Raw genomic sequence first — 23,786 nt, 5'->3', positions numbered from 1 at the left:
AATTCATTTGACTTGCGCGTCATCCGGCCACAATGGCGTGCACCCCGAAACCCCCCAACCAAAAAACCCAACAGCAACAAGTTTGTCCCTCTTTGCAGGTATTGGAGGAGCCCGTGGAAGTGATTGACAACGCTCTGGAGCTGAAGGCCTTTGACAGGATGGAAGAGGACATCCGCGTTATCGGTTACTTCAAGGGCGAGGACTCTGAGCGTAAGTCACAAGAAGGAGAAGATTTCATGAATTCACTTTTTTATGGATTTTTTTTTTTTAGGAACCTATCCTTCGATACTCCCTGGCACTGTTTTTGTGCTCAAGCCAAAGTCATGTCTAATGTAAAAATATCACTTTTGAGCATCATCAAGCATCTATGTTGAACTGTGGGGAGGAGCTTCATTTAATCATGCCATAGCGTTGCCTTAAAAATAAAAAAAATCCTTAGCTGCCATCTTGTGGCACCTCAAGCCAATCACAAACCATTTTGGGTGGACGTCAATTACTGGATTCACTGTAGCTCAATAAGGAATATCAGAAAAATATTTGTTCACAGCATGATCACTAGTAACACGTCTTTGTATTAGACATACAATGAACATTGTGCTGCTCCTTCTGCTGTGGGCGCTTTGGCCACCTGGGGGCAGTATAATACAGGCAATGAGATCTACATGAAGCCAGTCAAAACTCCGGGGGAAGATGCAGTAACATTAGTTATTCCTTACTATAAATAATATATGCCTGTCAGTATTGTTATATTATCTGTCTACATGTGTTGCTCCACAGTTTCTGTTCAAATATCCATTGCTTAAAGGGTTGTAATAACACCACAGCACCGATGCTATTCGGAACCGTCTATGGCGGTTTGCATTTGTTAGCGATAAGCTAAACAGACTTTCGTACGGCAAAGCCGCTTGCAACAGTGCTCCCTCATCGGTGCAATGTTTCCGCCTCATCTCGGCGGATTTGCGCCTCCATTTTTATCCCGCCTGCACGGCGCAGCTGCTCTCGCGTCCGTGACCCTTAGCTGACCGTAAGCGGGAGGGAGCGAGGGGTGCAGCTCAAAGTTCATCTATTTCCACTCGGGGCGACGTGCAAATGTCGCACAAGTGTGATGGAGGAGCAGCATTGTGAGACAACGTTCTTCTCCTATCCTTAGATTACGATGCCTTCAAGGAGGCCGCGGAGCAGTTTCAACCCTACATCAAGTTCTTCGCCACCTTTGACAAGTCTGTGAGTGAGCGCACAAACATTCCATCGCCGCCGTCGTTTCCCTGGAGTGACGCATGTGTGTGTGTGTGTTTTTTTAATGTGTTCGTCACTTCAGGTGGCCAAAGAGCTGACCCTGAAGCTGAACGAAGTGGATTTCTACGAGCCCTTTATGGAGGAGCCCGTCACCATCCCGGGGAAACCGCACTCCGAGGACGACCTGGTCAACTTCATCAACGAGCACAGACGGTAAACAAATGACAACATGGAAACAGGAATTGCCTCCTTACTTGTGTATGAATGCTTCAGACTGAGAGACACATCACTGCCTAGCTTAGCATGTGTTCAAACAGAGCCCAATGTGTGAGGGGGAAAAAAACGAGAACCCATAAAGGCAAGAAAAGCATTTTCACTCATGGAGGCAGCACTTCATACACTACACTGTGTGCAGGTGGCGCCTGGACACCATCACCAAACACAAATACAATCCACCGCCAAACAATCGAATATGTGGCTTTCATCAGTAGCTAAAGCTGTTAGCTAATGCTAATCTGTTTGTCCCAAAAATGTCAGTGCAGCTCTGCTTACCTTTATGCTTGAAATTATGTCAGATGGGTCACACCCATGGTGGGGGCTATTTATGCATGACGTTGTTTCAGACAGTGTCGTACAACTTCGCTTGAAAGGAGCTCTTTTTTTTTCATTGCATTTATTTAATTTGTTTTCTGTTTTATTTATTTTTCGATATAAATTGAAATGGTGTTATATGTCTAGTGTTAGGCGGCACGGTGGACGACTGGTTAGAGCGTCAGCCTCACAGTTCTGAGGTGCGTGGTTCAATTCCCGGCCCCGTGCCTGCGTGGGTTTTCTCCGGGCACTCCGGTTTCCTCCCACATCCCAAAAACATGCATGAATTGGAGACTCTAAATTGCCCGTAGACATGACTGTGAGTGCGAATGGTTGTTTGTTTCGATGTGCCCTGCGATTGGCTGGCAACCAGTTCAGGGTGTACCCCGCCTCCTGCCCGATGACAGCTGGGATAGGCTCCAGCACGCCCGCGACCCTAGTGAGGAGAAGCGGCTCAGAAAATGGATGGATGGATGTCTAGTGTTATATTTGGTGTTAGCCTGCATTTTCAAATGTTTTGTCGGAATGACCACGAAAATAAATGAAAGAACTAGAGAGTGAGGACAATTTAAAATGTTATTTTGTTCTGAAAAAAAAACAATTGTCGGACAACATCCCATTTTTATATATATATATATATATATATATATATATTTGTTTATTTATTTATTTATTCATTCATTATTTTATTATAATAATATATAAGGATAACTCAGAACAGTTGACACTGACCTGAAATGCAGCGGATATAATAAAAACAAGGGCTAGTTAATATGAGCGTTTGTTCATCAAGGAATATCACATTCGCAGCGCTCCAGAGTTACCATGGATACCATGAAAATATGCCTGTGAGCAGACGAGGGCGTACTTCAGACACTTAGAAAGTGCCAAGATTTATTATGCAGGGTTAAAATCAAAGCAATATATATCATTAAATGTAACTCAGCGTTCCCTGAACTTGATGTTATGCCTTAAATGTCATTTTCATGGTGTTGTATCATCACGCACGTGATTTTGTGTGTCATCAGGCCCACTTTGCGAAAACTGCGTGCAGAGGACATGTTTGAGACCTGGGTAAGCCTCGATGGACAACAAAGTTTAACAAAAACGTTTTACAACTCTGCATTCCCATATGACACCACCTGGCTTTTTCCTTGACAAGCAGTACAGAAAATGGATGGAGGGATGTTTGTTTTGTTTTCAGGAGGACGACATCGAGGGCATCCACATTGTAGCTTTTGCAGAGGAGGAGGACCCGGGTAAGTGAGACTTGGTCATTGCCTGAAAGTTTCTGCCGAAGGTGGGCTTCATTTGCTTTGGGAATGATATGAAACCCACAATTAGTATTTCATATGCACGTTATACCCATTTCGTGACCACAATTGTTTTTTTGCGCGCACGATATATCTTTATTATGGTCACAATTAATCCCCCCCCCCCCCTCCCCCCTCCCCCATGTCCTGTCTGGGTCTCTGGAAGAAGTTTGACACCGCTGGCGTACAGCAATAAAAAAATATTGAAACACATTTCAGTATTTGCAATTGCATAGTAAGAGCTGGATGGCGTGCTGCCATTACTATTAAAAGAACTCAAAGCACTTCCTGTTTCGAAAAAAACATGGAGACAAACACAGATGTTTATCATTATGGTGGAGTCTCCCTTGAGCGTTCTAGTTTTCGCGGAAGTCGGCTACTCTGAGAAAAATGTTTCATCACACAGTACATTGTGGTTTTCTAATGAGAACTAATATAGCTCCAACTGTTTTATTTCTTTTATCTGGAAAAAAAAAGCATCATTCATCAATCTGCTTATTTTCCTGTTTATAAAATCGAAGGATTCATTCAGTCATATTTTATTGCTCTGGCACTGTCTGTAACAGTGATTCTCAACCGGTGGGTCGCGATGCCATTTTAGGTGCCTCGTGGGCAGCTAGCAAAACATTGCAGGTCATCAGTTTAAGTTTCAGTTTGCCACGGTACCATCATTTGACATTTTAAGGTTACAGACGGCGTACTAATTTGTTTTCACGCACTACAAGAAGGCAGTTAGCGCTGTGTTGAATGTTTTTTTCATTGGCTTGTTTTATATTCATGGTCCTTCGTCATGAGTTACTGACAAAGGCCAGCAAAAAAAAAAAAAGTAAAACCCTGTTAAACCCCTCCTGGTTCAGACTGCAAATGAGTGGTGCTTGCGTGATTTCGTGTCTGTTGTTGCTCTCAGATGGTTTTGAGTTCTTGGAAATCCTGAAGGAGGTGGCCCGGGACAACACACACCTGCCTGAGCTCAGCATTGTGTGGATTGACCCTGACGACTTTCCCCTGGTGAGCTTTCTCGCTTTTGACAAGGGGACAATCGGAAGATCATTACCCAGTCAATACCCACTTACCCACCCCTCCTTGAATCTCTCTAGTTGATCCCCTACTGGGAGAAGACCTTCAAGGTTGATCTGTTCAGACCGCAGATCGGAGTCGTCAACGTTACAGATGTGAGTCCATCCCTGCATGGCGTGCTTGTGTGTGTGTGCGTGGCATTGCCAAGTAACACGGCGCGTGCGTGTAGGCCGACAGCGTGTGGATGCTGCTGGACGACGACGAGGAGCTTCCCTCGCCTCAGGAGCTGGAGGACTGGATCGAAGACGTCCTCTCTGGAAAAATCAACACAGAAGATGACGACGATGACGAGGATGGTGACGACGACGAAGACGATGAGGATGATGATGACGACGACGACGACGATGAGGATGATGATGATGATGAGTAATCCCCATCTTTGATTCTCATAACTTCAACGTCGGCAATTCCATTACAGAACATGTGGACAGTGATAATACGCATAATCATACTTGTATTTTCAATACAGTAAACACACTTTTTTGAGGTTTGGTGATTGATAATACGTCACATTGCTCATGGCAGTCATAAATAAAAACTAATCTGTCAACAATAACACAGTGAAACGTATCTCAAGCAAACAGGTTTCACCTCAATTTGCACTCACTGTTAATAAATCAACCTGGGTGCTTCATGTGTATTTCGCTTTTTCGCTTTAGTATGTGAAGTTTTACTCACATGCTGTATACTCGTCAGCCACTTCATTAGGTACAGCTGCACAATGTCAGGAATGCCTAAAAAATATCATGCACATTTTTCATTGACCCTGTCAGAGAGGTATTACTTTTAAGAATACAGTATGCGATACTGTATATGCATAAAAAATAGCGGCATGCGCTCACTTAGACGTTGTGCCATACTGCATCGTACATATTGAAGATTTCAATTCAAATAATTATTTAAGGCAACAAATTTCTTATTTATAAAAAAAATATGAGTTATCATTTCTCTCAAATAAATTCCGATGAGTATACAAGTGCATCTCAGTAAATTTGAATATTGTGGTAAACTTTATGACCCCAGTGAGGATAAGTGGTACAGAAAATAGATGGGTGGATGGACTTTATTTCACTATTTCAAAAAGTGAATCTCAAATATTGATTCACTACACACAGTGAAAAATGTCCTGATTTGATTATTATTTTTTATCATTTTAATGGTTTTAGCTTAAAGCTAATGGAAACTCTAAATTCACCATCTCAAGAAATTTGAATAGTACATAACAAAAAAAATCCAAATTATTTTTAATTAGGTATGAAGTATTTTCCTATGGTTTTAATGAATTTGAATAGCAATTTCATTTTTGTATTGAACTACTAACATTTTAAACCATATTTTAATTTATTAGACTGCACCTGTATATTATTATATAAAAAAAGCATTTCTACAAATAAAGGCCTTACAAAGGGAAAAAAAAGTAATGCTTGAAAATATTAGTACAAATGCATTTTAATTCTCTTATTTTTTTAAACAAATGCAAATCAGACACAGCTTCTGTGACCTTATGTTCAGTAGTACAAAAGAGGCGTCACAACAAATGCTTAACACACACATACAGTACACGCATACACAGTTTGCGATAAATGTTTAAGTCAAGACAATCTATGTGCAGTCATCGACATTATAAAACGCTAAACTACATAAGTGACAACAGTACGTAACAATAAAATGCCAAGATTAAATTGAAAAATACAAACTTTCCCCTTACAAATCAATGTAGTTTTGACATGTGCACTTTGTGAAAGTGGTCAATAGGGAGCAGCACTGAGACGCTCATACTGACGACTGCTGACATCCAAACTCTGCCCAATTGAAAGAAACCCATATAACGTATATATAAATAAATAATAATCATGTATTTTTTTTTTTAGAAATGTTCCCTGTAATCACTGAATATTCATATATAATATGTGAAGTCTCATGCTGCTGAGAAGTGTTGTAATACTTTTAAGATATAAAAATGTCATTGTAATTATATATATATATATATATATATATATATATATATATATATATATATAAACAGCATATACTACACACTGAAATATGTGAAACATCGACTGTGGTGATTCCAGTGTTTGATGTCATATCCAAATTCACAATCTTTGTCCGCACAAAGTAAAAATAAAAAAAGTTAAAATTCAAGCAATGCACAGTTTTAATATAAAAATTATGCACGGAATAATGCACGTTCACGTATAAATACTGTACATACTGTATACCAATGGCTAATTCAAAATTAGCAGTTGGGTTTTGGTGCTTTTTTTTGTTTTTTTTTCCCAGCCACACTTTTGACAAATGTTTTCCCACAAAACCACATTTTTGCATCCTCAAAAAGTCACACACTCATCATCCACATGCAAACACAACAGTGAGTCTTTTTCAAGTGCATACAGGATGCCAACATAGAGAATCCAGGTATTTTCTTCTCATCTGTCAGATTGAGTATGCAAAAGATGAAAAAAAACAGAGCCTTTTTTGAGAAGGTAAATGCAGTAATTGTAAGAGTCGTGTAGGTCCAGAGAAGCAACCGGCCGTTAAACCGAAGTTTCCGACTGGAGCAGAAGCACAAACTTGTGCGATTTGGGGTCCACGTACTCCTCTCGCACGCGGATGTACGGGATGCTCTTGACGGTGACGGCGAGATTGAAGTCGAGACACCTGAGCACAAAGTCGCTGCCGTCCTTGACGCCGCTCGTCACCGACGCCTCGCTCACCAGAGTCCACTGGTCGGCCATCCAGCGCTCGGGGCCGTACTGCAGGGTGGGGCCCGGGGACAGGTACGTCTCCAGGAAGGCCTGGACACATGGAACCAAACAAATTTCAAATGGAAAATATGAACAAATGACTGTACTATATACTGCTTTTATTTTTCCTGCTCGTCTAAAAAGAGAGATACTAATACAGTATTTAGCCATTTTGGGTTTACTATCAATATTTTTAATCATATTTCAGTTATTATAAGAAGAAGAAGAAGCGGTCATCCGTGGCACCAAATTTTGGGGGTCCCTAATTTAAAAGAAGAAAACTATAGTCAACATATTTTAAAATGTTTAAGATTGAGTATATAGTTGTAATTAACCTTGCACATTGACAGCGTGGCAAAAATTCAAAAAGCAATTTTACCTTGGGGCTCATGTTATTGATGAGACAGAAGGCCAGGTGCTTCTGGATGCTCTCCATGCTGTGACACTGCTGCCTCCTGGTGGTGCGGAGGTACTTCTGCAGGGCGCGGGCCATGGAGGGGAAAACGGCCAGAGCCGCTTCCCGCACGTCCATGATGTCTGATGGCGTTGCGCGCTCGTCCTCCTTCTTCATGCGCCGCACGTGCGTAAAAGCCTCCTCCACGGCCACCACCAACCTGTCCACGGACATGGATATTGCTAAGACTGACATGACATATGCATTTGTGCTTATTTTGGCTTAAATATCTTTTTTTGTGTGCATCAATAAATCCCAGTCACTGCAAGCCCTCACATTAGAATGGCTATTTGACTTAAATAGCCGTCAATGTGAATGTTAAAAGGGTGAATTAGTCTATTCATTGACTTCCTGGTGTGGATTTTGCTTATAGTAACCTCACCTGTCAACAAAGCAGACTCCAGCAGCTCCTCAAACGAAGCCTTAGTAACAATTTCCGAATCTACAATATATTCAAGGACGTCACTCCGATGTGCAGTTCGTTGGGATTTGTGTCAACTTGTTGGCTAGCTTGGAAACTAGCTGGCTAGCTAGCTAACATGAGGTCTTCATAACCAGAGGGGGAGCTAACAGCTACAATATATATGATATGATAATTGTGACATCAAGTGGATCCCTGAAGTCTAACGACCCAAAAGTCAAATGAAACCATCACCAAGGTGTGACGCAGTTGACTGTCGAGGATATACCGGGATATGTGTCTGACCCTAATAGGGACAGGTGCTGTAGAAATGGATGGATTGTGTTCAACTTTCGAGGGAATAATAAATCATAGTGTTTCCCCAACTATATTGCTATTTTGGGGGGAAACGTATCTGTCTATTGCATGAATCGCCACTATGTTAAGGTTGTTTTTGATTTGCTTTTACACTTTATAGGGTAAAATGTTTTAATAAGTTTGTTTCTACTTTTTTCCGTTCTTTAGTAATTAGCGGTAGAATTATACCAAAATTCAAAATTGTATAACGCACTTCTGCCATCTAGTGTCCATTTTTATGGCCATTCAAATTGCTCTCAGGCCTCATGCTTTGGTGAGGAGTGACATCAGCCCCCTCTGAAGCCTATGGCGCAAAAAAATGTGAAAGATAAAAACGTAAAAATACGTTTTTGGTATTAAATGGGTTAATACATCAAAATGTGTTTAAGTTATTTGGGAGGGGTAAAAGGAAAACATTTTTGATATGGTCTCGCTACATGTGGATTTTCACCTGTATCGGGTGGGTGTGCACCGTGGTTCACATGGAAACGGCGTCTCTCGCTCACCTGGCTTTCCGTTTGCGTACTCGTCTCTCGTAGTCGGCCTCCTCGTAGTACAGCTCATTATGGGCGCTGTCTTTACGTTTGGCGGCGGCCGCGATCGTAGCCTGGGACTGGTTTCCATTAGCGGGCGGCGCCCCCGCCGCGCTCCCGGGAGCTGCACTCGAAAAGAAGAGCGAGGACAAGCGGTGAATTGATAATATCACCTTGATCCTGAGGAAGTGATCTCGCAGATTAATGGATCGTGACTCCGTGCGGAGAACAAAGGGTGGAGTGGAAGGAGAGTGTCGACCTTCTCGCTGATAACATTAATAAAAGCTTGCGTCAGCGATTTGAAAACATCAATTTAATATTTGATAACCTTGTCCAAGATCAAGACTTGACAGGCCCAGACTGTAATTTTTCTAGTTCATCATCTGTCTCTGTCACAGAAAATCTTACGATGACAACTTAAATCATATTAATTACATTTAGTATAAGGGGTAAAGAAAATGGATGGATATGAATTCAGAATAAAAAAATAAACGGCATATCATACGTTGAAACGATAAATTGCAATGAGAAAAGGCCTCCATGCAAAAATCTTTTTCTGGACAGCTAGATGAAACATTCATAGTGGTGCGCTTCATTCAACATTAAGGCTGATCTGTGACTTTGCAGCTTTGCACAACACGAGCTCATGCAGTAGAGCTCGTCATGTTCGGGGTGGGGGGGGGGGGGGGGGGGGGGGGGGTGCGCAAGGTATAACGGGGGGAAAACCTGTAGTTTCAGATCCAAACCATGAATGTGACGTGCATGTGTGTGTAAAAGTACATTCGTGCAGGTGAGAAGGATGAGGGGAAAAAAAGGGGTGGGAGAGGCCGAAGGGGGAGTATGTGAGGAATGAGCGTTTTCTCTGATGAATTATTTAAGGCTTCAAACCCTCCCCCCCCCCCCCCCCCCCCCCCCCCCCCCCCCCCCCCCCCCCCTCCGGAGGCCTTTCTGCTGAAAAGGAGGGAGGGCCGACGAGGACGCTTCACTCCGATGCGAGCATGATGGAAGCCTTGTGCATTTGGGATGTGATAGCCAACATTCTCCTATAGGACATGATGCAAATGTGAAATTGTGATGATGCAGTTTGTCGTCGTTTCCGTGGCGATGCAGCGTATCCATTACGTCAGAGACACACGGAGGGGCTTTGTGAGTGAACTGAGCCGCGACGTTAGTGACTTTGTGTGCTTTTTAAAATGCGTCGCAAGGGAAGACAGCAGTTCTGCAGTACGGTACTTACTCTCCCGCAGAAACCTTCGCAGTCTGCTTCTCAATGCTGCTCACAGAAGAAGCGGACAAGGAGAGCACAAGATCACAATGAAAAAGGTGGAGGGTTCAAATCTTGGCTCGGGCCTTCCCGTGTGGACGATGATGATGATTGATGACGATGATGATCAACCTCACCGCATTCTTTATGCGCCCCTAACACTTTATTTAAACTTCTGTCACACTTGTATGACAGATAAAGATGTTAAAATGTCACTTCAATCATTGCCCTTCCACTTAGTAAACAAGTTACTGTGACAGCTGGAGCCTTGAAAAAGTCGGTGTTGGTCCTAGTCTGAGAGTTTCAGCTGTAAGTCATAACCATAAGAGACAACCAGAGCAAATTCCTTATCATGAACGAGCTGTGCCTACCGTCAACGTTGTAAACTTTTAATCCGGCCAGGTGCTTGGAGGCGCGGTGCTTGGAGGCCGAGAGGAGCGCCGGGTTGTGGAGCGGGAAATCTCGGTAGTAATACTCCAAGACGGTGAGAGCTGCGTTCTGAATGCTGCGTGACACAAAAGAGTGACACAGTTGCTGGCGATTCACACCATAAACTTAACGACCTCCGTTAATGGTCCCTCTGCTTACTGCCACTATCCATGGGTTTTATTGCTTAGATTGGCCTAAGACTCACCTCTGAATCAATTAATTAATCACTACATGCCATAGTCTGTAGTTCTTATTCTTTTCCCCCACGACTTAAAACAATTCCCAGGCATTTGAATTACGTTTGTGACGTATTTCCGTCACCATGACGAGTGGGAGAAGAGCCTGAGCCTTTCAGCGAGAGGTGCTTTCTACTCGGGTGAGCAGAGCTCAGAGGGTAGGGGGGGGGGGGTGGGGGGAATACATTTTCCATAATATGTCCCCTACAAGACAACTTTTTTTTCTCTTTCCCAGTGCAGAAAGCAAGGTACATAAAGATACCTTTCCTCGTATAGCATATGTCATGCCCTCATTTGTTGTGTCCCACTCATGACGACGCCACACACTTGATCAGAGGAGAAAGGTCTGACAGCTGTGTTCACATAATTCCCGTGTGAGCAATTCCCTCTCGAATATCCCGCCTGAAGCAAACTAGACAAGGGGGCTGACTGACTCAGTTACTAGCGATGCCATTTTCATCTTTCTGATATGGGCCTCCATTACACACACTATATGGGCAAAGGTATTGGGACACATAAACCTTACACCGACCGGAGGTGGAAATAAAGGAACATATTGGAGTTGGTTCATATTTTTATTAAATCAAACAACGTAACTATTCATCCGGACAGGGAGGAAAAAGGAAGCGAACCTCTAGGCTACGGATTCTCCAGGAGCTCATCAGAGTCAGCTGTGAGCCAAACTGAGCCGACCTGGAGTCCAATCAATGAGACAAGATTGGAGGTTCCAGAGCTGAATTTTCAAAACATTCTGAAGGGCACTACCGAGTAAATTTTGGGCGTTTACGTCCGCGACTCCTTCTAACTCCGTCCAGTTTCAACAAGATGTACTCCGGCAACATTTGTTGAGTGTGGGAAATACCTGACAATGATTTCAGGAGGGCCTTCGCATCTAAATATGGCCGTGGGCAGGTAAAGGCACCCTTCCTCAATATGTTGTTGCTTACTCTTTAGCAAGGATGACTGCCTCCAAGCATTTCTTGCTACAATCTAGAAACTTTTTGTACCATTTTGTACCACCACCACACTTAACTGTTGGGTGCTTTCCTCCCTGATTTTGTTTCTTCAAACAAAAAACAAATTCTGATTCTGGTATTCTTGTTTTGGTTTTGTCTGTCCACAGAACATTTTCTCAGATGGACTGTTGTGTTTCCCAGGTCATCTTTGTCAAAGATAATGGATAGTACTCACTCACGATCCCACATAAGATGTTTCCAACGCCGCTCAGTGAACTGAATGCAATGAACATTTGATTGCTTTATATGTATGGCATGGCGTACAAGTGTTTTCCTTAAAAGAATAATTAGCGTCATTATCTATTTTTGCATTTTGAAGTAGTCTCCATGTACCTGAGCTGTCCAATGTTGTAGTGACGCGTCTCTCCGTCGGTGGAGCGGATGACGCACACGCTGTAGCACGGTCGCAGGTGACGGAGCTCCAGCAGCACCACCGCCAGGTAGTGGACAAAGAGTTGCGAGTCCACCAGGGACACGGCGAACTGGACCACACCGTGGTAGTCCTCGTCCTGCAATGGAGCACACGCACAGAACATATTCAATGACACGATTCACTGCAGTTCAGATAAATATCGTTGTGAAACTCTTTTTCGTGTGTGTCTCTATGTCTGCATTATACTGCCCCCTGGTGACCTAGGTGCACCAGACGGAATAGCATAATGTCCAGTGACATGAAGGATAAAATGTGTTTATGATATTCATTACATTCTATTTAATTGATATTATTGTATGTTTTTATAAAGTGTAATGATAAGTAAGGGTATCAAACTCATTTTCGTCGTGGGTCACATGGTTTCCCTCAGAGGGACTGTCAAACCATATAAATGTATAATCGTCTCATCATATCATTACACATACCGTTGAACTTCAGTTTTCGTATGATTCAATTTTCGACATTTTTCTGCTTAAATTTTGTACATCTGCTTGGTTTTCATACAATTAAAAATGTCCAAATGCTAAAGGCATCCGCCTGCCCGCGTCACTCCTAACTTTATTTTAAAATGCTTGCAATTTTCAATGTTATTAAATGTGATGACAATTTGAAATTTTGGTCTGGCAGAACATGAAGTAGACGCACACGATTTGCTTACGTGGGCCGCAAGAAATGTTATGGCGGGCCAGATCTGGCCCCCGGGCCTTGACTTTGACAACGACGACATAGCATGTTTTCTTGTTCAAGCGTTTTTTGGTGGAGAGGTGAGAACAGATTAATGGCATTTCCATTTATTTCAATGGGGAAAGATGACTTGGGATATGAAAATGAATTTCCCTCTTATCTCTACTGTTAATTTGTTTCATACTTGGGGCAGCACATTGAGCTCACCTGCGCATCGAGGATCCTGACGCCGTAGAAGAGCCAGTAGGACATGGTGAGCAGGAGGGTGAGCGTGGTGAGGAAGGCGCGGCACGCGCACACTCTCGGCAGACTGGCGCGGGCCGGCCGGAGAAACAGCGCCCAGATGGCCGTGAGGAGCATGAGGAGCTTGAAGGAGAGGGACAGGAAGAGACCCTCGCAGGCGGCGCCGCAAGGCTGCAGTCTTTCGGGCCACATTATTACGGGCAGGAGCAGGAAGACCAGCGGGGTGGCCAGCACCAGCAGACCCCCGCAGAGGCCCACAGCTAAGGGGAGATAACGGCGGAAGCCTCGGGTCCGGTCCTGTATGCTCTTGCCCAAGCCCACCACTTCCTCCTGGGAAATGCTCAGCTCCGAGGTGCCTGTCACTGCGGTGGTGGTTTCCCCCCAATTATCATCCTGGAGGCAAGCAAGACCTCTTCATTTTAAAGCTGTTGTCACTTGATTCACGAGTATTTTCTAGATACAAGCCGTCACTTGGTCTCTTATTTCCCTACAACAGTTTGGCAGATAGTAAACAATTCTTCATAAAAGAGGCCTGCTTCACGTTTTTTTGTTGGCACGACCAGTTGACGTTTTGCTGGAAAACTAAATAAGAGAATTACACTTTTGGGTATTTAACAAACAGCCCATCAAGTATCTTTATCTGACCAAAGTCTGCAAGCTTAAATTCAAAATGCCACCAAGCGAGCATGGATGTTGTGGTGGCTCAACTAAAAAGTAAAACTGAAAACATTGCAAAGCCTCCCAATATCACAAAGTACTTCAATCGAAGTAATTAATGGTTGAATTGTGTTGGCCTCAAAGTATAAATGTTTTGTTGTCGGCAAAAAAAATCTGGATCACAACATTTGATCGCGATGATATTGTCTGAACAATCATTTATTTAAATGGTAGCAAAACAAAACAAAAAAAACAAATGCAATACATTTGGCAGAATTCTTATTCTTCCATTTTTCTGTGTTTTAATGTTTTCAACGTGATTTCAACAATGTCTTTAACTGATTTCCCTCTCGTGCTATTTACAGACTTTGTGGGCGTTCATAAGAAGTCGTCTTCAAACGTGATTTGATTTGTAATGTAGGGCAGCGTGCACACAGGAGGACGCACACGCCGACGACATAAGGTACACAACGCACACAAAACGGATCAATTGTTCGCTCGCCTGTCATTATTTATTAATATCGCATTCTTTCTTCGTCTTTATCTTCCTGTCACATCGGCACCACAAGCACTTTCATACTGTCACTCTCGTCATTCGCTATTCGCTGTCCCCTCAGTGTAAATACGCACTGCATAATTCTCCCAACACTTGAGCACATGATTAAACCAAGATGTGATCACAAGAGTGTCAATTTGAAGTCTGGACAAAAGAGCGTGGCGAGATATTGGATGAAAGTCCATGCTTAAGTCATTCGTCTACGGTGGAGCGAATGGGCGCAAGGGAAAACGGACGAGATTTCACGCGTGGCTGTGAAGGTCGACTGCCGTACGCATGTGGTTTTTTTACATGCTCGTTTCGGTCCCACGGACATAGCGTTTTTAAACTACAAACGCGCTGTATAAGCACTAAGGAAGCGCACGTGCTGCCGACACGTTACCACGGAAACCAAGATGCCTATAAACGGGCGGCTAAAATGTAACGTACTGCACATATGCGTATGTAATGCACTCTGACAATGAAAAAGGGTGAAAGGTGTTCAAGGTCAAGAGGAGAACGACACAATTGCGCTGTTGTGTCATATTGCATTACTTGGCGACAACGTATCGAGATACTAATACAATATCGTTAGCAATACAAATCTTGCTCTGTCACAGGTTATCAAAATAATATCGTATCATTAACAATTCAAACTTTGCTTCACCGAAGTTGTTTGTGAAAACAAGCGTTCATGTGACCAGGTCATGCAGCTGCTAAACAATCGCCCTCTGACAGAGCTAATACACTGCCGCCATTAACTCTCAGTGGATTAATCCTCAAGATTAGCGCTGCACTAATCAGGCCGCCGGATCGCTACGTTAATGCAAAGAATGGACGGAAAGGCTCAAGTAGGAATTACGGCAGCGCCACGGCCAGTCGGATACTCCACTGCGGCGGTTTGCCTGCGTCCGCAAACGCAAACGGTAAGCCTCGCTGGCGACCTTTGAGGTTAACACAGCATCAGTCACCCCACCTGACAGACAAAAGGCCGAGTTAAATGTGCACTTTATTTTTAGCCTACATGACAGGAAGTAGGGCTCATGATACAACATTATTGTACTGATATTTGTGGCATCATAACAAAGCGCAATACACCAATTGCTGTATCAATATACAGTGGTGCCTAAGCTTCAAATGAAACGAGTTGAATTTGTTCTGTAACCACCACACTCTTATTTCAAATCTGCTACTCGGCCTACGCTTGGCTGTAATCGTGACACCGCGTAACATTAACAATAAAATCGCTTTGCTGTATCCTAACTTTATAACGACACCATGCAATATTACTAATGCTATAATACAATAATATATTATTAATGATACAATACAGTACTTTACTATATCGGTTATCAATCACCATATCATGTAATACAATATTTGGCCATATCAATAGTTTTATCCAAGCGGATACTGCATGTAATAGTGCTTCTATGCAAACAAGCAAGGCATGAGTGTCCCTTTCAAAAAGAGAGTAATGTGGTTTTTGGTTTAGCTGGAGCCAACGCTGCCAGGAAACCCAATCTGCTGCCCTCTGGCATCAAGCCACAACAGCCGAGGCTCACAAAGCGGCAAGAGACCAGAGCGCTGGCCGCTGTGAACGCGGCGGATTATTCCGATCAGCTTTCCTCAAAGTGCCGAAGGCTGATCTAAGACAGTGAGAATGTGCGGCTGGAGCGCGTAACCTGTGTGAAGACGCGGCGAACAACCACATCGACTCACTACTGGCACAGATTACCTTACCATGCAGACAATGGACGGATGCTATGAGCTGGCAGTCACATGACATCCTGGAATGTTTTTTTTTTCTCCTTGTAGGAGGCCGAAGGAGAAAGGGGGGGGGAAAAATGGGTCGAGCCTTGGAATTCTGCACAGTCTGGGTGGATACTTTCCGCCCCCCCCCCCCCCCCCCACTAATGCTTTTATTTCACTGCTACACCTGTGCTCTCTAAATCCGGCTGTGTCATACTGTATCTATCTTATGCTTACACATAACTCCATGTTTGAGCTGTAACAAATATATACGCTAAAGCGTCCAACAGCTTGACTATATCCCACGAGGTCGTCGCGGGGCTTTTCCACACCGTGACCACGAGGCGCTCTATATGGTCCTAATATAGGGATCAAGATGCACAAGAGCAACGATAATCCTCCGTGATCGCTTGACACGATCGGATATGTTTGCTTGAAATGTAATACTGGGATTGATCTCTGTGATGAAAGCTCACATGCACACTTTGATGCACATCAATTCTAATACCTGGCCCTCTTCTCCAAGATCCGCCGCCCCTGGCGAGGGCTCCCCCGGCAGCGGCTCGCCGTTGTGCACCGGCGAATCCTGGGAGGACGTCTCCGGGGGGTTGATGATGACCGATTTCTCCGAGCGGCTGCTGTCTTTACTGCCGCTGGCCTTGTGACGTTCGCGGCCTCGCTCGCTGGACGGAGGACGACAAAGATGGCGTGAGGTCAAGGAACCCCCGCCTTTGTACCTTATTTTTTGGACATTTTCAAGCCAATCAACCCCAACATTTTTGTCATTGCATCAATATTTAAGGACAACATTACAACATGATAACAAATGGGCAAAGCCAACACCATGCGCTTTTTAATATGGATGTATGACTCGATGGAGTTTCATGTACATTGATGATTTTTCACCTTGTTACTGAAATTTTGGATACTAAAAAATAAATCGTCATTGCGGACAGAATTACAAAATCATAGACATGGAAAACTGTATATGTACGCGACGTGACTCGATAGCGTTTGATGTAAATTGATTTTGGACATTTTCCCGTCAAATACTTAAAACAAAATATGTTGTCAATATTTCTCAACATAACGACATGATAGTTACAGATATAGTGAGGAATTATGAAGGTCAAGTTTGGGGCTTGATGCATACTGATTTTTGACCTTGCTACTGGATTTTAGACATCTAATCTTTTGGATCGTTTCAAGCAAACGTGTTTTGAATCATTGTGTCAATAGTTAAGGACAGAAATACTAAAATAATTACAGATATGGAGCGCTCTCATCAAGTAATTTAATATGTCGTATTGCGCAACGTGGTTTGTTGCATAATGATTTTTAACCTTGTTACAATTGAAGTGACCTTATTTTCCACGACGATCAAATTCAATTGCCGTTGAAACCTAATCAGCTTTGCGGCTATCTTCTGATTTGTGTCCGCCAAGTGAGGAGCCGACCGGATTAAAAAATGGAAAACAGTATACAGAAAATGATTTTTAAAAAAAATAATAAATAAATAAATAAAAAGTAGGAGTTGATTATGGAAATGTATTCGTTTCATCTTGCAGGGTGACTGAAGTCAAGATTCAACCGAAATAGTTCTCTCGTTTGCAGAGCAGACCGAGCGCATCAGTGATTCGAGCCACCGAAGTGCGACGGCCCAAAATCACACGAGCGTCTGTCTCCCCGCTCCCACCCTCGACCAACTCATCAAAGTTATCAGGAGGCCCAAATAAGCACAAAGCAGGCGCGAGTGAAGCGTCTGACGGGAAACTCACCCGTGCCGGTTTGACCTCCCCGAGCGGCTGGAGTAGCCCGAGTGGGTCGACTCGGTGTCCATTCCGGGGTAAGTTTCTTTCTGCGGAGGAAGACGTTTGCCGGTGGTCCTCGGGAAGACTGGGGCGGTTGCTATGGAAACAGGCCTATAAAAGACCTCAGGAATCCAAAGCCACTGACTACAATCTTGTACAACCTCTTTGGCAACCGCAGTGACCTGAAACACAAATACACGCACACACCAGCACCGTCGACACCAGTTACATTTGTACAACGACATTTCGTTCGTCGAACGGCATAACTGCCCGAGTCATTTTTAACTTACTGTAACAATATCAAGAAAAAGATGCTTGCTGATAATTGTTTTTTTCTTTATGCCCGTGTAGTCATCCAGGTCAATGTAATCGGCAAAGGTCAAATCGAGGTAACCGCACTCTTCTTGTTTGTTGAATTAGTTTTTTCTTTTTGCGTTTTCCAAAAATGTTCCAAATTGACTTGGCCAATTATGCTATTCGGAAAATGATTCATAAACTATAAATCAAGAAAACGCACGTCAAACGCATACGTTGTTACTTTTGCTTCCCATTTGGAATTCTTTGCCTTTTTACTCCTTTATGAATTTATTTGACACCTTAACTTGAACCCTTCTCCCCAGCAAGAAACACAAACTTGCGACTCTAATTTGAAACCCCTAAGCCTATCTTGAAACCTTAATTTGAAACCCTAATCATTCAACCCTAAATCTTACTTGAAATCTAACCAAGACTTGAAATCCGAACCCTGTCTTGAAACCCTAATTTGAAACCAAAAATATTAACCCTAACATTGCCTTGAAACCCTAATTTAAAACACTAACTTGAAGCCCTAACCTTTCCTTGAAACCCTAACACTGTCTTAAAACTAATTTGAAACACTAAAACACTGTATTGGAACCCAAACTTAAAAAACTCTAACCCTAACGTGAGACCTATTGTCTTGAAACCCTTGACCCATGGCTTGAAACCCTCATTTCAAAGCCTTTCTTAAAACCTTAACCTTGGCTTGAAACCCCAACCCTTTTTTTCTAACCCTAACACTGGCTTAAACCTCCCATTTGAAACCCTAATTCAAAACCTTTGCCCTAACCTGAAATCCTAACCACAACTTGAAACCCCAACATTGGCTTCAAACCCTAATTAAAAACCCCAACCCTAATTTGAAACCTTAAATCTTGTTCGCCCCATGGCTTCAAAGGCTTAACCTAATTTGAAATGCTAATCCAGGATTAAAACCCTAATTTCAAACTCTATGCTGAGACCCCAACATTGTCTTGAAACCCCAACACTTGCTCGAAAACCTAACTCTAACTTGAAACCTTAAATTGAAGCCCTAAATCTGGTTTCAAAATCCAAATTTCAAGCCCTAACTCAAAACCTTTCCCCTAATTTGAAGTCCAAACCCGAAATTAAGCATAAAATGCTGTACACTTACTTCATACCCTAATACTGGCTTGAAAGCCTAACTTCCCATCTTAAACCCAATTATTAAACAAGTGTCCATCAAAACTAAACATTATTATCTTTGTCAAGTCAGAATCGTCGCATTGTGTTGCTGTACTTAATTTTGAGGACGCTGAATGTAATCCAGGCAAAGGACCAGAGCACTTACATTACACTCCGACTTGTCGGCGTCAAGGAAATAAATCAGAACTTTCCAAAAAAAAAAAAAAAAAAAAAAAAAAAAGGCACAGATGCTTGACTGAGGCAGCAGTGAGATTCAAGTGTGCGTTTAATGACACTCATGTTTTATTCATCTCGTACGTCTCGGACTCCAGGCTGTCCTTTCCATTTGCGTGCACGCTGACGTGCCGCCGCTCGGCCGTCCACGACCGTTCATTACGCTGTCTGTCTCCCCGCCGTTGTCATGGCAGCCGCCTGTGTATCGCCATTACGAGCCCACTCTTGTATATCTACAGCGGGAGATTATTGTCTATACAAGCTGTACGTCATCTCTGGTTAGACATGCTCCTTCCCATTAACTTGTTTTTGGCCGTACAATTCAAAACGATATTATTATTATTAGAATTTTTGAAAACCAGAATCATCTTGCTTTGTAGACTGCGCAGTAGTGGCATTTATGGTACCTGGGCCGATTCCCATTTCTAACAATTATGGAACCCGTTAAAACTATAAAACCCAATATAACAGCGCTCAACTGTACTACGCATATCATCTGTAGCAGGTCAGAAGTAATATTTATCGATAACGTGACCAAAACGACATCGTACTCACCAGAGATGCTGATTTAAAAAAAACAAAAAAAAAAAGTTTTCAGGTGTGCAAACGCTATCGAGGTGTTTTGCTAGTCGGACTTGGCTTGCACTGACCCGCCAATCGTAGGGCAGAAAAATGCCGGCATCATTTTGAAAGTTGACTAATAGACCCGTTGCCAACGTAGTTTACGTTACATCGGGCAGCACTGCTGATTCTGAATGCCCTGGGCAGATTACATTGACATGGCAACACAGGCTGAAGTCTGATTGGATGAAAAATGGAACGCCCGCGTGCATATGCTGGAAGCAGTGTAACCAAGAGAAATGCTACGGAATGAAGAGAACAGATTGTTAGGAATGTTTGAATACAATTTCACTGAACATAGATGAGAATGGAGGTTTTAAATGTTGGTCAGCGCTTCTGATACTGTTTATGCAGGTGTACCTAATGTAATTAAACGCACCCCAGTCGAATGTGGCGCCATTACATTACATTTAGTGTCTGTGTCTCATCCCGGCCCACATCTGCAGCGTCCGCTGTTGCCGTGGCAACGCCGGAATCAGGGGGCCCCCCGATTAAGCAATAACAATCAATCACACTGAGAGGTGTGCAGGATAGACGTGTGTGTACGCGTGTGAGCGGGGGCTGAATGTGTGTGGTTGTGTGTGTGTGTGTGTGTGTGGGGGGGGGGGGTTACAGCGCACACACAATGGCCTCGCATCACACCCAGCAGCCGCACGGTTAAATGAATAAGCTGATGATTTCATTAAAAACAGTTAGCCCCCCCTCCCGGGTGCCGACCTCTGGGCCAGAGCAAGCGGAATGTGGGCCAAGGCGAGCGAGCGCTGGCGTCGAACCAGGCCACGCGGAAAAAATGGCCGCCGCGGGGAAAGAAACACTATCACTTTCAAACCGGCAGATTCATATTAATCATAACGCCAACGCGGGACTCCAGATGCACTTCCCGGTCTCGCAACGGCAAATCCCTCAAAAACAAGAATCGCTCAAATGCTCGTTTTCCTCGGAGACATTTACAGTAGTGCACGGCGTGATGTCCGGCGATGCGTGAGCGCGGATGCTTGCGGTCGAGCGCGCCGGGAAGACAGTGACGAGCGAGAAAGTGACACTAATGTAAAACAAACACTCGTTAGTGTGTTTATTTAGCGGGTGAGGAAGTCCCGTCGTCACGCGTGAGCACGTCCGCTCGCCAGGCAGCCTTCCAAAAAGACAGAATGCACATTATTCATGCGCTATTGCACGACTATTACACGCTACAAGGTCCAGATTTGTAAGGTCACATGACGCACATCTTTCCGATTTTACTGGATACGTTTCGCACGGACGGCAAAAATTCTTGAGACTAAACCACGTCAACGGTATTTTCAAATAACCACATTCAACAAGAAGCAGATTAGCGGCAGTGGAGTATTCCGATGTTAGCGTTAGACGTACACAGTGGAACCTCTAATGCCAAACCAAAACATATTTTTCCCATAGGAGGTAATGGAAATAGAAAGAATCTGTTCCAGGGTCAAACAGACGCTAATGGCACTTTACACACCCTATTTCTTGTCTTACTGAAACAAGCCTGATTTTAAAGGCGTGTAAATGAGCGACTGTATACAGTCTGACTTTTGTTACTCGACTAAAGCGGCTTCTATTTGCGAAATTAAGCGAGTGCGCGTAAATATACTCGTTTATTTCCCTTATAAGCCTGCACGCTTATTGCAGGTTCCCGTCTTCATAGAAGCTCGAGTCTTGCCCCCCAAATACTTGTCTACGGCATTGATGACGTCATCATCTGATTATTATTATTTTTTTCATCTTGGGGACTAGATGATAACCTCAGATTATGATCTATTCCCATATTCACAGCCGTGCCGCCCCACTTTTGTACACAACGTAACACGAATACGAATGATAAGTCAATAAGCTTCCTCAGCTCCGGTAACTTTTGGGCCTCCAAACGGGGCCAAGAGAGTCAGAGTGAGGTTCGGAATGCGAGATTCCGTGAATGCAATTCCGGCACCTGAAATGACCCGGATCAGCCTCGCACTTCATCACATGCCTGGTTGCCACGGCGCCCGTTCTGATGGGCTCCATCACGTTCCACACGATCAGTCAAAAGCTTTCTACGAATGAAATGCGGACGACAGGCAGTTTGCGGCCCCCGGCGGAGGCGCGTGAAGTCGGCGTCAGCGCTGAGGGGTCACATGCTGCCGCTTAATAAATGCTTTAGAATATTAGCTTTCTGTCAACTACTAGTCCACTAATCCATTTCTTGCATCAAAACGTGCAAACGAGCTGGTTATTCACATTCACACTGCATTCTCATTGAAATGTTACAGGTTATTTCTTGGGTCTATACTTTTTAACAGTACTGTATTCCGGTGGGCAAAATGATAATTTTATGCTACATTCTCACATTACAATAGATAAGGGTTGGGGTAAAAATTGCTCAAGGGACAAATTATTATTTTTTTCAATTTGTTTTTACAGAGAGATGGCCAGGTCATTCATGGATGAAGAAAATTTGTAGATGACGTAAAAAAAAAAAAAGTGAAAATGCCAAGTTTATTTTAGTACTAAAATGAAAATAAAATATAATTTACAATTGTATTATTTATTCAATTAGAATAAATAAATTTAATTGATACACACACACACACACAAAATTCATTTTAAATGTACAATTGCTTTTTATGAACTAATATTTGTTTCTTTTTTTTAATCTACACTAAAATACTGAGTGGGTGAACTTAAAGCACGGAGCTCGCCGGACGTGGCCCACGGGCCGGACATAATAAGAATAAACAATAAATAATATTTGAACCACTGTATTCAGTTTTTTTTTTTTTTTTTTTTTTTTTTATGTTGATTTTTAAAAATGATTAATTCAAGCGGTTGAAAGAATTTCAGGCACGTGTGAGATGGTACAACGGCAATTGTGAACAATATTATGCATGTAGAGTACATGTTGAACCTCCTTCGTGGGGCGGAATCGGATTTTCGGCGAAACAAAGACTTGAGATGTGTCATGTTTGAAAGTCATGTCAGTCCAAGTCCATTGCATTGGGCGGGTGAGGGGAGCGATGGGATGGTGGCATCTTCTCCGGTGCACCGCAGCAGCAGCAGCAGTGCGCACAATAGTCTGCATTGAACCGCTGTCATACAAATCCTGTCAAGAGGAAGAGCAATCGCGGCGATCCAGTTGACAGCCCTGATCAATAACCCGCGCGTGGAGCGTGCATGCGTGATGCATGGCGGCCTTCATCCAGCTGTGCACGGCGGTGCAGGCGGAGGCACCCTGCCCTTTTCTTTCAGCCAGTCAAGGGCTGCACCGGCTCCTCTGTGACCGCACGCCTACCATACCGTTGCGTTGTGGGTTTTGTCTATTTTTAAAATGATCATTTTAAAAAAAATAAAGAAATTGCTATTTATTTATTTATTTTGCACGGCGTCACGTGAATACAGTCCTGATTTCACGCGCGTTATCGCGTCGCGGGTAAAAAAAAATAAAAAAAGCTAAAAGATCGCGGGCGTCTCGCGTGGATCACATGAATCGTGAATGAATATTACGGTGAACGTTTCTGGTAGCCACGACGATGACGTTCCTACCTTTTCTCCTCATCGCTCCTTCCGCGGAGGCGAAGTCTCTTCCCTCACTCGAGCCCGGCCATTGTGCTGCTGGCACCATGCAAGAATCTCTCTCTCTCTCTTTCTCTCTCTCTCTCTCTCTCTCTCTCTCTCTCTCTCTCTCTCTCTCTCTCTCTCTCTCTCTCTGTCGCTCGTTGATTTCAA

At 43.4% G+C, this 23,786-nt stretch overlaps 2 protein-coding genes and 1 long non-coding RNA gene across 5 annotated transcripts in view; 2 read left to right on the top strand and 1 right to left on the bottom strand.

Annotated features, from left to right (window-relative positions):
* The window catches only part of LOC133486373 (calsequestrin-2-like), a 33,601-nt gene extending 28,750 nt beyond the window's left edge, over window positions 1-4,851 (top strand). For all 3 annotated transcript variants that reach the window (XM_061791394.1, XM_061791393.1, XM_061791392.1), the window contains 8 exons: window positions 99-210; window positions 1,151-1,224; window positions 1,319-1,449; window positions 2,856-2,901; window positions 3,032-3,086; window positions 4,048-4,148; window positions 4,238-4,312; window positions 4,387-4,851. In XM_061791394.1, the coding sequence (XP_061647378.1) occupies window positions 99-210; window positions 1,151-1,224; window positions 1,319-1,449; window positions 2,856-2,901; window positions 3,032-3,086; window positions 4,048-4,148; window positions 4,238-4,312; window positions 4,387-4,587 (795 nt within the window). In that variant the 3' untranslated portion in view covers window positions 4,588-4,851. The remainder of the gene's footprint in view (window positions 1-98; window positions 211-1,150; window positions 1,225-1,318; window positions 1,450-2,855; window positions 2,902-3,031; window positions 3,087-4,047; window positions 4,149-4,237; window positions 4,313-4,386) is intronic.
* Window positions 4,852-5,646: 795 nt separating this feature from the next.
* On the bottom strand, window positions 5,647-22,611 carry LOC133486372 (vang-like protein 1). The gene is made up of 8 exons (XM_061791390.1): window positions 17,736-22,611; window positions 16,466-16,640; window positions 12,978-13,406; window positions 11,987-12,162; window positions 10,344-10,477; window positions 8,682-8,832; window positions 7,344-7,578; window positions 5,647-7,015 (listed from the first exon to the last, which is right to left on the bottom strand). The coding sequence occupies exons 1-8, from the start codon at window positions 18,011-18,013 to the stop codon at window positions 6,755-6,757; spliced, it is 1,839 nt and encodes a 612-aa protein (XP_061647374.1). The 5' UTR covers window positions 18,014-22,611; the 3' UTR covers window positions 5,647-6,754.
* Window positions 13,409-17,737, top strand: LOC133486374 (uncharacterized). The gene is made up of 3 exons (XR_009791009.1): window positions 13,409-14,133; window positions 16,484-16,670; window positions 17,526-17,737. It is a non-coding gene; the product is annotated as an uncharacterized LOC133486374 (long non-coding RNA).
* Window positions 22,612-23,786: the final 1,175 nt, after the last annotated feature.

This window comes from Phyllopteryx taeniolatus, chromosome 12 (assembly GCF_024500385.1).
Source record: "Phyllopteryx taeniolatus isolate TA_2022b chromosome 12, UOR_Ptae_1.2, whole genome shotgun sequence".
NCBI lineage: Eukaryota > Metazoa > Chordata > Actinopteri > Syngnathiformes > Syngnathidae > Phyllopteryx > Phyllopteryx taeniolatus.
Note: the sequence above shows the minus strand (reverse complement) of the source record. Positions and strands in the feature narration are given on the sequence as shown.

Bases quoted from the DNA above. Each gene is read 5' to 3' on its own strand.
- LOC133486372 (XM_061791390.1), bottom strand. From the start codon at position 18,013: ATGTCGTTGTACAAATGTAACTGGTGTCGACGGTGCTGGTGTGTGCGT. The intron at 12,163-12,977 runs GTGAGCTCAATG...GCTCCATTGCAG, and splicing joins TCAGGATCCTCGATGCGCAG to GACGAGGACTACCACGGTGT. The intron at 7,579-8,681 runs GTGAGCGAGAGA...GTCCGTGGACAG, and splicing joins GTACGCAAACGGAAAGCCAG to GTTGGTGGTGGCCGTGGAGG.